Here is a 15703-nt window from a genome sequence, read left to right as displayed (position 1 = left end):
GTTGTGTTTTTGTGTTTACGGAAACATGGCTTAACAACAGCGTACCGGACTGCGCCATATAGCTCGACCAGCTAACATGCTATCGAGCTGACAGAGCTCTCGTCGAGGGAGGTAAGATCCGCGGCGGCGGTCTCTGTGTTTACATCAATGATGCATGGTGTCGCGACGCTGTTGTGGTCTGCAAACACTGCTCACCCCTGGTGGAGTTTATGATTATCAAGTGCCGGCCGTTCTATCTACCGAGGGAATATACAGCCATACTGCTCGTTGCTGTATACATCCCTCCCAGCTCCAATAACAACAACAGGAGTGAGGCACTAAATGATCTGTACCAGCACACCAGTGAGCAGCAGACAGCCCATCCAGATGCTTTTCTCATCTTAGCTGGGGATTTCAACCACGCAGACTTAAAGAGTGTGTTCCAAAAAATACATCAACACATAGACTTTCCAACAAGGGGAAAAAACACCCTGGACTTTGTTTACACCACCCAGAGAGGAGCTTACAAAGCCCTCCCCCTCCCCCACCTCGGTGCCTCAGACCACATCACTGTCATGCTAATGCCTGCATACAGACCGCTTGTTAAAGTCACCAAACCAGTTCACAAACAGATTAAAGTATGGCCGGAAGGGTCGTCAGAGGCACTTCAAGACTGTTTTGACACCACTGACTGGAATATGTTTAAACAGGCTGCCACATACAACAACACTACAGACCTCCAAGAGTACTCAGAGACTGTTACTGCCTACATCTCCAAGTGCATTGATGATGTAACAGTCACAAAGTCCATCACTGTCCGGGCCAACCAGAAGCCGTGGATGACAGGGGAGGTCTACAGACTTCTGAAGGCTCGGAACGCTGCCTTTAGATCTGGAGATGAGGAGGGCCTGAAGACAGCTAGGGCCAACCTTTCCCGCGGCATCAGAGAGGCCAAGAGACAGTACTCCAGGAGGATAGCCCATCGTTTCAGCGACAGCAGAGACACTCGGAGCCTGTGGCAGGGGATACAGACCATTACGGACTACAAGCCCCCACCACAGACCTGCGACAGCACTATCCCCCTGCTGAACGAGCTGAATGCCTTCTTTGCTCGCTTTGAGGCACAAAACAGCACCACTGCACAGAAGACTCCACCTCCTCCCGGCGACCAGGTGATGACGCTGTCCCCAGACAGTGTGAGGAGATCCCTCAGCAGGATCAACGCACGCAAAGCTCCGGGTCCTGACAACATTCCTGGGCGTGTACTGAGAGACTGTGCAGTGGAACTCACTAATGTCTTCACAGACATTTTCAACACCTCATTAAATCAGGCCGTTGTCCCCACATGCTTCAAAGCTACCACCATCATTCCAGTCCCGAAGAAGTCATCTCCATCCTGCTTCAATGACTACCGTCCAAAAGCACTCACTCATATTCACATGAAGTGCTTCGAACGGCTAGTCATGCACCACATCAAGTCTGTCCTCCCCCCCTCACTTGACCCCTTCCAGTTTGCATATAGGTCCAACCGCTCGACCGATGATGCCATCGCCACTGCCCTCCACCCAGCACTCACACATCTGGATAAAAAAGACTCATATGTCAGGATGCTGTTCATAGACTTCAGTTCAGTATTCAACACAATCATCCCTCAACAGCTCACTCACAAACTGGTCCAGCTGGGGCTCAACACCTCTCTGTGCAACTGGCTGTTGGACTTCCTGACCGGGAGACCTCAAGCAGTACGGGTTGGCAGTAACACATCCAGCACCATCACACTGAACACTGGGGCCCCGCAAGGATGTGTGCTGAGCCCCCTCCTCTTCACTCTGCTGACCCACGACTGCACACCGTCACACAACTCTAACCTGTTCATTAAGTTTGCGGATTACACAACTGTGGTGGGTCTCATTAGCAACAGAGATGAGACAAACTACAGGAGCGAGGTGAGCCGCCTGGCCGGGTGGTGCAGTGATAACAATCTCTCCCTGAATGTGGAGAAGACGAAGGAGATTTTTGTTGACTTCAGGAGAGCACAATCTCAGCATGCCCCTCTGACCATCAACGGTGCGACTGTGGAGAGAGTGAGCAGCACCAAGTTCCTTGGGTGTGCACATCACAGAGGACTTCTCCTGGACTAACAACACTGTAGCACTGGTCAAGAAAGCACAGCAGAGTCTCTACTTCCTCCGCAAACTCAGAAGAGCCAGAGCCCCGGTCCCCATCATGTGCACCTTCTACAGAGGCACCATTGAGAGCATCCTAACCAGCTGCATCACTGTGTGGTATGGCGCTTGCAATGCTTCCTGCCGCAAGTCACTTCAGCGCATAGTGAGAGTAGCTAAGAAGATCGTTGGTGTCTCTCTCCCCTCCCACCAGGACATTTACAACACCCGTCTCACCCGCAAAGCCCTCCGCATTGCAGGTGATCCCACCCACCCGACACACAGCTTCTTCAGTCTGCTGCCATCAGGGAGGAGACTGCGGAGTCTCCAGGCGAGGACCAGCAGACTGAAGGACAGCTTCATACATCAGGCTGTCAGGAAGCTGAACTCCCTCCCGTCCTTGCCCCCCCCCCTCTTTTACCCCACGCAACACTGAACTCTGACACTATGAGACCCCCCCACACACACACACCCCCGGGACCTACCACCCCCACCAACTTAAAACTGAGACCAGCACCTGTCACTTGTGCAGCATTGGACTGATCACTACCTCATCCAGCATTGACTGCAAACTACCTCTCTGATAGTCTCATAAAAAGACTGTTCTCCTGTCAATTTAACAGACTGATAAGCTCTTCTTGCACTACACATATATCTGCACAGCTTTGTTTTATTTAACTGGTTCACACTCTATCTATTCTGCCATGTGCCTTATGCCACTGTATCTATCTCTTTTTTTTTTTTTTCTACAATGTCCTCAGGTTGATAAGCTCCTTTTGCACTACAAATATATCTGCACAGTTTTGTCTCTATTTAACTGGTTTGCACTATCTGCCATGCGCCTTATGCCACTTTATCTATTTCTTTATTTTTTCTACAATTGTCCTTATTTGTATAGCTGTATAGTTGTATGTACATATGTTTAAACTGTATTATCTGTATTTTAACGTGTTTAATGTTAACTGTTTGCACCAAGGGTCTGAGAGTAACGCAATTTAAATTCTCTGTATGTATGTACCATACATGTGGAAGAATTGACAATAAAGCAGACTTGACTTGACTTGACTTGAGTCCGGCGGTCGCAAGCGCTCCCCTCTCGGGACCGGGGCGTGAGGGGCGGCGGCTTCTTTTAGCGGCTTCATCCTTCTTCGGCCTGCTGGGCTTCCGAGAGTTATACGGCCCAGCATCCTGGCCCGTCAGCCCTCCTGCGGGTGCGGAACTCGATTCATTCTCGACGCTCCCTTCCTGGACCCACAAGGACACCAGCGTGCATGCAGAGGGAAGAGACCGGTCTCTCGAGAAGAGGCGCGCTCTGCATTTAAACAGCGGTGATGAGGCTCTATTTTGATCAGGTGCGCCTCATCACACGCCGCCAGCCCTGGCTGTTTCAGCGCCCCTCCACACACCCACTCCCGTCGGGAGCCTGGTGAAGGGTGGCGAATACAGGACGGGGTGGTGATGATAATAAGGGGGGAGGCAGCCAACTCGTCACAATATATATATATATATATATATATATATATATACATACACAGTGTTGGGGAAAGTTACTTTTAAAAGTAATGCATTACAATATTGCGTTACTCCCTAAAAAAGTAACTAATTACGTTACGCTACTTTTTATGGAAAGTAATGCGTTACGTTACTTTTGTGTTATTTTTTAAATATGAGCAGGGCTTGATTGTTTTTAATACAAGAAGTTCTATTTACAGCAGATGTAAAAGCCCTTTCACACCAAAAAGTGTAATGAATAAACCTCAGGCTGAAGGAAAAGTAAAGTAGAACTCAGGAGAAGAAGGTTTAACACTCTTCGGCAATAAAAAAAACAATGAAGCAATTGTTAGTTTATTTAAAGTAATTTTTGCTTATTAGTATGGTTGAACTGGATCATCAAAGGTCAGCAGCAAAGGCATTGGTTAATAAAATGGGATTAGATACATTTGTGTTGTTTAACATATTTAATTATTGCAGTTTGCATCATATTCTGAGTTTGCATTTCACTGTTTTAATTCATTTTGATGAATACTAAATCTATTTTTTGCGAATGGCATGAATTAATGCACATTCACATTTAGTCTAGAACTACAGTAACAGCATGTTCACACAGCACACTCTCAGTCAATAAATGGGAAAAAAGTAACTGGCGTTACTTTTTTGAAAAAGTAACTCGGATATTTTCTTGTAAATTAAAAAGTAATGCGTTACTTTACTAGTTAGTTGAAAAAAGTAATATTATTACGTAACTCGCGTTACTTGTAATGCGTTACCCCCAACACTGTGTGTATATATATATATATATATATATATATATATATATATATGGGTTAGTGACGTGACGCCTAAATTTTCAGTCCGATTGCATTTTCTCAGTTAAAAATAGGTTTAAATGCATAAAAAAGATGCCATATACTGTATATGAAGGCCCTCTCCCATGTATGAACTCACTTTAACTTTTCAAAAAACATTAGTTATTTGTAATTTTTCTGGTATTCAAAGTGTCAAAATATCATGTGGTGCGACTGTCCGGCCATTACTTTTGTTTTGTAAACATCTTTGAAATTACCCTAAATTTATTCAGATTAATTTTCTGCACTATTTGGCATAATTTCCAAAGTGTTTTGTAATACTGTATAAAATTGCAAAGCATTTGTATTTATATTTCCGTCATAATATACAAACAAACTTTGTCATATGATTTCCATTTTATGAAATAGCATGTGGTGCGACCATCAAGAAACTACCATTTTGGGACTTTTATGTTGAAATCCATTCAAAGATAAGACTTTGCATCATATACCAATTTGCTTAGGACCCATGGAAGCATCAAGCAGGTTTGTAAGACTCTTTTAAATTTGAAAAAAAAAAAAAAATCTTTTTAACGGCTGGTATGTAGTTACCACATTTAGATATCATGTGGTATGACCTCAAAAAAACAATGAATAATAAGTTATTTCTGCAATTATTTATTTTCATTATAAATTTCATAGTGACCTTTTGTGGGAAGCTAGCTTGTTTTGTTTAGGTGACCAATTCTGTGCTTGTAAATTTTGATTGAATTTGAAAATATCATGTGGTGCGACCACTGCAGAGTGTTTTCCATTATAGATATATGTCCCAGATTGGCAGTTTTTTGCTTTTAGAATAATTTGGAATATATTTTTATGCAATTTGGTTCATTTCAGACTGTTTATTGTTTAATCTTTGTACAATATGAGAAAAAATGCAAAAAGAATTTAAAAAATAATAATTCAGAGCATGTAATTTTAGTTTGGTAATTATGCATTTATTAGTAATGTATTATTTATTTATTAATATTTATATATTTTAATCTATTTTACCAGATTATTATACTGCCAAGCAAAGTAAAATAAACGTTCACCATAGGCAACATGTTAATTCTGACTCTGCAGTCTAGCACAAACTCCAGAGGTCATTTTCTACTATAAGAAAGATGTTCATGTTGTCATCTCAGAACCTGAGCCAGCAACCTCCCCTTACTCTAAATTGACCTTTTGCAAAGACCCACCCCCCTTAGTTACTGTTACTACGTCCGACAAACCATGGCACTTTTATGCCACACATCATGTTCTCATGCATTGAAAAATACATCACGGTGCAAAGAGGACACTGACAGACTAGACAGAGCTGGTTTATTTTAGTATGAAACAAATCCTCAGTGTTAAAATTTTGTCATTTTTTGAAAATAAATTCAAACAAGAAATACTGTTTTGTGGCTCTTTAACATGTAGTGACAGATCACTGTAGCACCTAATTTCAAGCGGCACATGAACCACTCATCTCTTCATCTTTACTAGTCATAGCACAAAATAAACATGAATGAACATCAGAAGGTATCTTGTTTCAACCGTGAAAAGATTTCAGTACACACCATTTCTCAAGTTCAAGCCCACCAACGTTAATTTACTCTCCTGTCTGGTTTGTTTTTCCGTCAGACTGTGTCAGACTGTCTTTTAATCAAACGCCCGGCGAAAGGGTCAATTGAGCAGTCAATATTGGGCAAAGTACAGAAATAACTGGGGCTAAAGAAACGTCTGCAGTTAATGCCATGTGCTGCACTTTTCACACGTCTTTTTAAATAGATTTGTCATGTGGAGCGACCACTCATCATGTGGTGCGACCAATAATAGCAATAACTGTATTAAAATAAAATAAAATATCTAATTTCTGTGGTTGATATGGATCACTGCTACAGTATGCTTAAGTGAATGGTATTTTTATTTATTTTTTATCAGGTTTATGCAATTTGCAAGAAAAATAAGTCTGTTAACTAAATTTAAGAAGGCAACTCTGAAATTATAGAACAAAAATAAGAGATCATTATTTACAAAATCTCAAATTAAATGCAAATACTTTGTTTCTAAACACTTTAATTACTGAGAACATTTTTTTTAAATGTTAAGTATGTTAAGGAAATTATTTACACATATTTTTTTTTTTAAGGCTACGGCCAATTCATCTACATGAAAAAAACACTAAAATCATTTAATTAAAAATTTTTCAACATCAATCTTAACTACTATTAATTTTGTATTTAATCATTTGTAAGCGATATATAATTGTCCATGGAGGCTGGAAGTGAAAACTCCTTATATTCAGGTGTGCAGAAATATTTGGTAGGTTTTCTTTTACAGATAAAATGAGCCAAAAAAGATGTTTAACTCAGACTGAGATGTCAAAAAATGATTAAATTCCCATGAGAAATATTAAAAACTAATGCAATACAGAAATTGCAAAGTCAAGACATGACCATTGGGCAGCAAAATGTGCATTGGGCAGTGGGGTCAGAAAAAAACAGGTGGAGAAGAAAAGACACGTTAACTGCAAAAGAATTAAGAATTAATGTGAAGAATTAGGTGTAAACCATCAGGAAACATTTAGTCTCCAGTGCCACCATTTTCGAGAACTGCAGCAAAGCAAAGTCTCAAGTAAAGAACCCAAACAATGGGTTGGTGGTTTACACCTAATTCTTCACATTAATTGTTGATTTACCTTTTTTCTTTTTTTGTTCTCTTTTTTGTTTTTTTGTTTTTATCTCTTTCATCTCTGAGCATTTCTGCTGATCTGTGAGGAAAACAAAAAGATGTATTAAAAAATGAGAGAAATGGAAGATAAATATAATTTGAGATATTGTCCCATAGCATTAAAATAGTGCTAAATAATGTGTGTCCTATGAAAATTACTATGAGGTTGTAACACTATGACCCGGTTTCACAGACAGGGCTTAGACTAAGCCAGGATTAAGCCATAGTTAAATTAGGACATTTAAGTAAGAACATGGCAACATGGCAACTCAGCAACATGGCGGCGCGTGCAGACGCGGTGGCTCGGAGCTCCCAGACATACAGCAGCGTTTTTTTAAGTGTATTTAGTTTATTTTATCAGGCACTAACTCAACAATTACACTATGGACGAGCCGAACTGCTTAAAATCGGAAATCAGTATCAGGATTACTCACCTGGAAACATAAATTTCATCTCACCGGAGATTTCGGAGATTCTGCGCTCTGAGGAGCTTAGCGGAACGCTCATCATACGCGTCGAAGACGGCGAAGAGACCGGAAGCAAAAGCGGGGAAAGAGAGCCGGCGTACGGGCTAGGCTACAAGCTAACCCACACAGACCAGCGCTTCCGAGTATCTTTCTTACAAACGCCAGGTCACTCGTGAACAAGATGGACGAAATAAGACTCAGGATTATTTCACATCGCCTTAACAACTGTGTTATGGTAATCACAGAGACTTGGCTGGATAACGCTGTTCCCGATGCAGCTATCGAGCTAGCGGGCCGCTCCGTATACAGAGCAGACAGAACGGCCGACTCTGGTAAGAACAGAGGCGGCGGAGTGTGTATATACATTAATAATGCCTGGTGTACATCGGCGGACATTATTAAGTCACATTGCTCTTCGGACATCGAATATTTGTCATTAAAATGCAGACCTTTTTACACCCCGAGAGAGGTTACTGCTATTGTTATCACAGCTGTTTATATACCACCACGGGCTAATGCTAAGCTAGCGCTAGAAGAGCTGCATGAAGCTATCAACAGCCAGCTGAATGCATACCCGGAGGGAGCTGTGATTGTAGCAGGGGACTTCAATCATGTGGATTTAAAAACGGTGATGCCCAAACTACACACCAGCATACACTTTCCGACCAGAGACAATAATATATTGGATCAAGTATACACCAACATCCCAAGAGCTTATAAAGCAGCCCCATCTCCACACCTAGGTTTGTCAGATCACATCTCTATAGACCTGATTCCATCCTACAGACCTCTGATCTGCAGAATTGGGTTTTTGTACCCAAATCAAAAACCATGGCTTGATGGGAATAAACGCTCATTACTGAAAGTGAGGAACGCTGCCTACAGGTCAGGGGACAGGCTGGCTTACAGTAATGCTCGGAAAGATCTCAAGAAGGGCATTCAAGCAGCAAAACACAGGTATCAACAACGCATCGAGGGCCATTTTAAAGATAACAACCCCCGCAGCATGTGGACAGGCATTAAAGCCCTAACGGATTATAAGAACAGCCCCTCGTTGTCCAGCCATGATGCCACGCTTCCTGACACCCTGAACCAGTTCTTTGCGCGCTTTGACGGTCACTCCAGCAGCATGGAAATCCAGACAGCACCATCACCCATAGAGGAGCCGGTACCTGTCTTCGAACGCCATCAGGTGAGATCCACGCTAAGGAGGATCAATGTCAATAAAGCAGCAGGACCAGACAAAGTTCCAGGTCGTACGCTGAAGTCATGTGCTGACCAACTGGCGGGGGTGTTCACCAGCATCTTCAATCTGTCTCTGCAGCAGGCTGTAGTCCCAACATGCCTTAAATCAACTACCATTATTCCTGGGCCCAAAAAACAGTCAGTAAAATGTCTGAATGACTATCGCCCAGTCGCTCTGACACCAATTATCATGAAGTGCTTTGAGAGACTTGTTCTTTCACACATCAAAGCCAACATCCCTGCTGACCTGGACAGCCTACAGTTTGCTTACTGTAGGAACAGATCAACAGAGGATGCAATCTCAATCGCACTTCACACCACCCTTACTCATCTGGAGCATCCCAATACATATGTTAGGATGCTATTTGTAGATTTCAGCTCGGCATTTAATACCATTGTGCCATACAAACTTGTAAACAAGCTGAATGACCTGGGACTAACCACCACACTCTGTTCATGGATTTTGGATTTCCTCACCAACAGACCACAGAATGTCAGGGTGGGCAACCATACATCATCTGTTATCACCATTAACACAGGAGCACAGCAGGGATGCGTTCTTAGTCCAGCTCTCTTCACCCCATTCACACACGACTGCAAACCCATCCACTCCTCTTCTAACGCCATAGTGAAGTTTGCTGATGACACCACTATAGTGGGAAGGATATCAGAAAACAATGAGTCTCACTACAGAGAGGACGTCCAACACCTAATCAAATGGTGTGTGAACAACGGTCTGGTTCTGAACACTGCCAAAACAAAGGAGATCGTTGTAGACTACAGGAGAGTCAAGAAACCAACACCACCCCCCCTCTACATAAATGGTGAGGAAGTTGAGAGGGTGAATGACATCAAATTCCTGGGTCTACACATAACAAAAGATCTCACATGGACCATTAACACATCCCACTTAGTGAAGAAAGCTCAACAGAGACTTTTCTTCCTAAGAAAACTCAAAAAAACAAAAGTGCCAACCCAGCTCTTAGTAAACTTTTACAGGAGTACAATAGAGAGCATCCTCTGTCACTGCATCACAGTGTGGTACTCCAGCTGCACTGCAGAAAACCGCCGAGCTTTGACCCGGACCGTCAAAACTGCTCAGAGGATCATAGGAATCAAACTCCCGAACCTTGACATGATCTATGCTAGCCGTCTACAGAAGCGAGCTAGCAACATCATCAACGACCCAACTCATCCAGGACACAGACTTTTTGTACCCCTCCAATCAGGGAAAAGATATAGGACAATCAGAACCCGCACAAACAGACTAAAGAACAGCTTTTTCCCCAGAGCTGTAGCCTGTGCCACCCCCCCAACACACAAATAGTTAACCCTTCCTCTCTTCTCCCTTCCTCATGTTTGCTGCTAATGCACAAATACACTTATTGCACATTAATGTTTGCACTAAATTACCACATTGTAAATAGTGTTATATTTTATTATCTAGACACTCTATGGGACATTCATGTCTGCACTCAACTACTATACTGTAAATACTGTTACATTTCTATCCTTAAATTTATCTTGTCTATTATTATACTAAGTGCCTTTTTATTTTATTTTATACAGTAATTTTATACTTTTACTACATTTACTATGTTCTGTGTGCTGCTTTCTTGTTTTACTGCTGCTGGCCTCTGTGAGCTACCAAACAAATTTCGTTGAATAACTACAATGACAATAAAGTCTCTTTACTTTACTTTACTTTAATTTTTATAAACATGCCTTAGAAAAAAAGCATTACTGGTGTTCATCTTAAGACAAAACAAAGGCACTGACATGTTTTAAGATGAGTCAGTGCAAGTTTCTTTCAGTTGAAACAGCTCAGATTTACATTTTAGTCTAGGACTAGGCTTAAGGCTTGTCTGTGAAACCAGGGGTATGAGTCTTAACTCAGATGTTAGTATTTGTGGTGTGTCTTGTCATAGTGATGTAAATGTACCATTTCCTGCAGCATTTTGTCCAGAGAAATGTACTGGTCCTGTGAAGATGTTACTCTTAAATACAGAAGCATTTACACATGCTCCTGTTTCAGCTTTCACATCAATGCTGACTTCTTTCGAAGTGCTGCTTCTCATCTGGTCTGGAAGATGTTGTACTGAAAGAGAGAGAGAGATTGATTTACGGCTATTACACAGGTTTACATTATATACAGTCAGGTCCATACATATTTGGACACTGTGACAACACTGACACAATTTTTATTATTTTAGCTGTTGACCAAAATATATTCAAGTTGCAGGTTACGTATATAATGAATATGGTCTTAAAGTGCACACTCTGAGCTTTAATTTAAGAGTATTCTCATCAAAATTAGAGGAAAGGTTAAGGAATTACAGCTCTTTAATCTGTAAATAGACATAAGTAAATGGACAGTTGACTCAAAAGCTGTTCCATGGACAAGCGTGGGTTATTCTTTCATTATTTCTACATTAATTACGCAGGTAAAAGGTCTGGAGTTGATTCTAAGTTTCCCATTTGCATCACAAGCTGTTGCTGTGAACTAGTGTTGGGGACGATATGGTCATTTTTCATATCGCCAGCCTGTGAGATCGCAGATACATGATATTATCGTGCATGGGCTATTTCATAACTATTTGCTGATTTTAAACCATGTGTGCATGAGAGAGAGAGAGAGAGAGAGAGAGAGCCTGGAAGTACCAATAACCGAAAAAATATACTTTCAAACATACTGAAAAACTAACATGTTAAATATAAAAATATTTAAAACAGCTAGTTCATATTCGCATACAGCAGTCATACATGGCTATTAGGACCGCACGTCTTACTGTGACAAGTTTGCCGCATCGGCGTGTAAGTTGTCAGTCTAAAAATCAATCAAAGTAAAAATCAAAAGTAGTTTGTGTTGGACATAAACGAACATGTTAAAGATAAAATTATTTTCAGGTAAATTCATATATTTGGAGTAAAGTTAAATTAAACGGATAGGCAGGCTACATCAGTCATGCAGCGCTTCGGACGGTGCGCCCCATGACGAGCCCAGTTTTAGACTGATAACTTATTAACTGCATATTTTTATAATAACAATGATGAAGAATAAGCATCCAAGTGTTTTGTTAATGTGCTGTAAAGAAAACGAAATGCTGCCGGTGCAGTTTCGTCATGTTTATTCATAGCTCGAAGCTGTTCAAGATGATGTCTTAAAAGATGTCTCTTTTTGCACTCTTAGCAGGAACATTAGGAGCGGCCAAATCAACAGTTTGGTACATTCTGAGAAGAAAGAATGCACTGCTGAGCTCAGCAACATAAAAAGGCCTGGACGTCCATGGAGGACAACAGTGGTGGATGATCGGAGAATCAATGTGTTATGGATATCCACTAGATGGTGTTGTTGAGCTTTTTTTCTGGTGAGGTCAGTTTTATCACAGTATTGTTAAAATGTGCTGGAGATGTTCAAAATGTATCTACACATAAATCACTTCACCAAGTTTTATATTTAAAATCAACAAACAAAATGACTTTTTGTTTGCATAATTACTAAAACAATAACATGACCAATGATGTTCAGAATTTAAATAACAACTTGACTGACAACAGTTCAAATATCTAATGTAAATGTTCAAATAAAGCTTTGAAAAAGTTTCATAAAAATGTAAACCTTACATTTCAGCCTTTAAACAAAGAAAAGGATTAAGTCATAATGATAATTGATTAATAAATGATAAGTATTTGATCTGCTCCAGAAATAATTCTAGATAGTTTATCTGAATTGTTTAAATGTGTAGAATCCACATAAGCTTGTTTTTCATCAACCGATCAAAGTTCAGAGCAAGGCATGCAGAAACCGGTGGCCAAATTCAAAAACGAAACTAAAATTAAAACATCTTTGAGAGCAAGGGTGTTTCGGGGGCCCTACGCAGCTTGCGTAATCTGTGTATAGGGAGGATCGGCTCTAGGACTCTTTTAAAACCTCAGCTTTTCCACCCTAGTTTCACTCAAAACGAAACTACTCTGCTGCTGTGCGCACATGAGACTGTTACTGAAAACTGTGCTTTATACTGGACAGAAGTTATTTATCGTGAGTTGTTCGAATCATGGTAATCATGGTAAAAACAACCCTTACAAAAATGTACCATGATCGTAGTAAAACTGCTTAAGTTTCTCTACAATCATGCTTAGGACACCCATTTGGCCAGCAGCAGCCCTGAACTAATGTCTAACAAAAAACCAACTTCACCACATTACAGTCGATCAGTTCTGATTCAAAGCTTCATACATACACAAACTTAAAACTCGTCAGGGCGCTCGCTCTGTTTTGAACTCAGAATAAATGGCTGCAAATAATGATCCATCTTCAAATAAGGCTCTATTTATTTTATACATCAAAATACATGATGACAGCTCACGTACCTGCTTCACGAGCTGTGCTTTCTGTGCTTGCCGAGGGATTAATTAGTTTAGACGCCATCAGGTCAGTATTCATCACTGTACACCGTCTCTCTCTTCCTGCATTCAGAGGGTGGGGTTCACCAGAGAATTTACTCAGCGAACAAAACACTGATGACTCATCTGAAAACCGGTGGCTCCATTTTCAGGAACGCAGTCCTAGGACCGCATTTCTAGGACCCTAGGCTTTTAGTGACACCACCTACCGAATTAGAGGACCAGCGCATAGCCGAAGTGATCGAGATTTGCTAAATAGTCTTGAATGCATAGCCATCATTAGCCTCTAATGCTGTAAAATGAATTGTTAGCACATTCATTTAACGAAACTGTGGCATGATAAGCCTGTGTTGACTTGTTGACAGCACAATAAACTGTAGCACGTTCGTTGTGAAAGCTTGTTAATTACTCATTGTTTTTCCATTTTAATTAAGTTAAAATGATCTTAATGTTTTAACTGTCACGTGCTCACAGTCAGCCTGTTTAACGTTACCCCACAATAGTGTTGTCAAAAATATTGATATTTCGATAAATATCGATACTGAAATATCTGAACGGTACCAATATTAATTTCCCGAAGTATCGATACACCGATACTAGCCGAGCTGTCACTCACTTCTCTCCAAAGGCGCGTGAACAAGCACCACACGTGACCGCACTCGTCTCCTTCGCTCTGGTTAAATAGCAAAAGTGAAGTGAACAGAAAGATGACTGCTCTGGTTGTTAAAGAACACAGCAGGACCGCTATCTGTAGGGATCTAGGATCTCCGCGATGCAGAGAACGCGCACAAAATCCAGTCATAAACACGGAATTTACAGTTTAACGCGGAATGTGTCAAAGTTTGGATGAATTAATCAAAAGTAGGTCATTACACTTAAATCAAATCGCGATATGGACTAGTATCTGTAAATATTAAGCTGCAAAAGTGGATTTAAATATGAATCCTGCATGTTCTGCACGTCTCTGTGTGAATGTGCTGCACCTGCGGTTTTGTTTACTAATGTGGCGCTCGCGGTGATTTTAGCGTCTGCCGTCTCAATGAGGACATAAATACATCAACAATATCTCCAGAACTGGGGCTCGTTCTTCGTACGTTGCTTAAAACATCCGAGATCAAATGAGACATCCGAGATGATTTCATCGTGCTAATCATGATCCGGCTAATTGGGTTCTTCGAACAGACCTGTTGTTGATGATTAGTATCGCTGGATTGAGTTATCTTAGATAACTGCGCGTTCATGCGCTGGTTTAAAAGGGGATATGTATCGATAGTAGAAACACTGATCAGCAACGCTGTTATTGGTTGCCCACAATGGCCAAAGAGCGCGCCCACTTTTTCTCTGCGGCAGAACAAGAACTCTTGATGGAGGGCTATGGGGAGTTCCAAAATTTAATAAAAACGACAGGGAACACCTCAAAGGCTGCAAAAGCCAGGAGAGAGGGCTGGCAAAAAGTTGCAGACAAATTAAATGCGTAAGTAGTGATTGTGTTAGAGGTTTTCAATCAGTTATTACAGTATATGTACATTAAACATTTTCATACTTTAATCTTTCATATTAGAGCCTCCACAGGAAGTAAAGGTGAAATACAAGAATATTCTACAAAATGGTAATAATTAACTAAAATAATAACTAAAAAGTTTCTATGTTTCTTTTACTGTGTACCTCATTGTAATGAATTTTTATGTCTTTCTCTATTTCTGTGCAGTTTTACATAACACACCCACACTTTTACCTGTTCCCATGCAAGTGGTGGCTGAAGCATGTGCAGTAAGTGGACTTGTCCTTTTTTTTTTTTTTTTTTTCTCAATAGTGAAATCAATATCAATAGTGGAGACACCGTATCACTTTGTCATACCATTTATTTTCATTGCACAGGACAGTGAAGAGACCCTCTCGGATGAGTGTCCTTTGGAGGAAGTACCTGTAAGTGCATAACTACACATAAAAATGCACTATATAACATACCCTATAAACTTATCAACTAATGTCCTTTATATTTTTGACCGCAATATGAGTTGCAGGAGTCTGCACAGAGGCCTGCAGAGAGGGAGTCTGCACAGAGAACTGATACAGAGGTGGACAGTGTTGCATTGTTTTTTTACTTTCAGTTTTTTTTTTTTTTGTATGCGTTGAGTCTAATTTATTTTCTCTGCAAATGGCACAGGGTGACATCCGTTCCCTCTATAAACGTAGCCTACAGCAAAAGGTTGAATATTTGCATTTAAAAAAACAAAAACTGAGGGGAGAAATGGAGCTCCAAGAGCTAATGAAGAAGAAAATTGCTCTAGAAATAGAGTTGCTGCAAAAGGAACTTCAGAGTAAGTACTAAAACATTCACATTTCAGAGCACTACTGTTGACCTTGCATAACAATATCTCTTTACAGGCAAAAGATGACC

The 15703-nt window shown here is 40.8% G+C and overlaps 1 protein-coding gene across 1 annotated transcript in view; it reads right to left on the bottom strand.

Annotated features, from left to right (window-relative positions):
• LOC306854958 (NACHT, LRR and PYD domains-containing protein 12-like) overlaps positions 1 to 13367 on the bottom strand; it is a 70274-nt gene extending 56907 nt beyond the window's left edge. The window contains exons 1-3 of the mRNA XM_079393279.1: positions 13270 to 13367; positions 10841 to 10996; positions 7155 to 7226 (exon numbers count right to left, since the gene is read on the bottom strand). Of these exons, the coding sequence (XP_079249405.1) occupies positions 7155 to 7226; positions 10841 to 10996; positions 13270 to 13342 (301 nt within the window). The 5' untranslated portion in view covers positions 13343 to 13367. The remainder of the gene's footprint in view (positions 1 to 7154; positions 7227 to 10840; positions 10997 to 13269) is intronic.
• Positions 13368 to 15703: the final 2336 nt, after the last annotated feature.

The sequence above is a fragment of the Barbus barbus genome (assembly GCF_936440315.1).
Source record: "Barbus barbus genome assembly, chromosome: 3".
NCBI classification, from domain to species: domain Eukaryota; kingdom Metazoa; phylum Chordata; class Actinopteri; order Cypriniformes; family Cyprinidae; genus Barbus; species Barbus barbus.
Note: the sequence above shows the minus strand (reverse complement) of the source record. Positions and strands in the feature narration are given on the sequence as shown.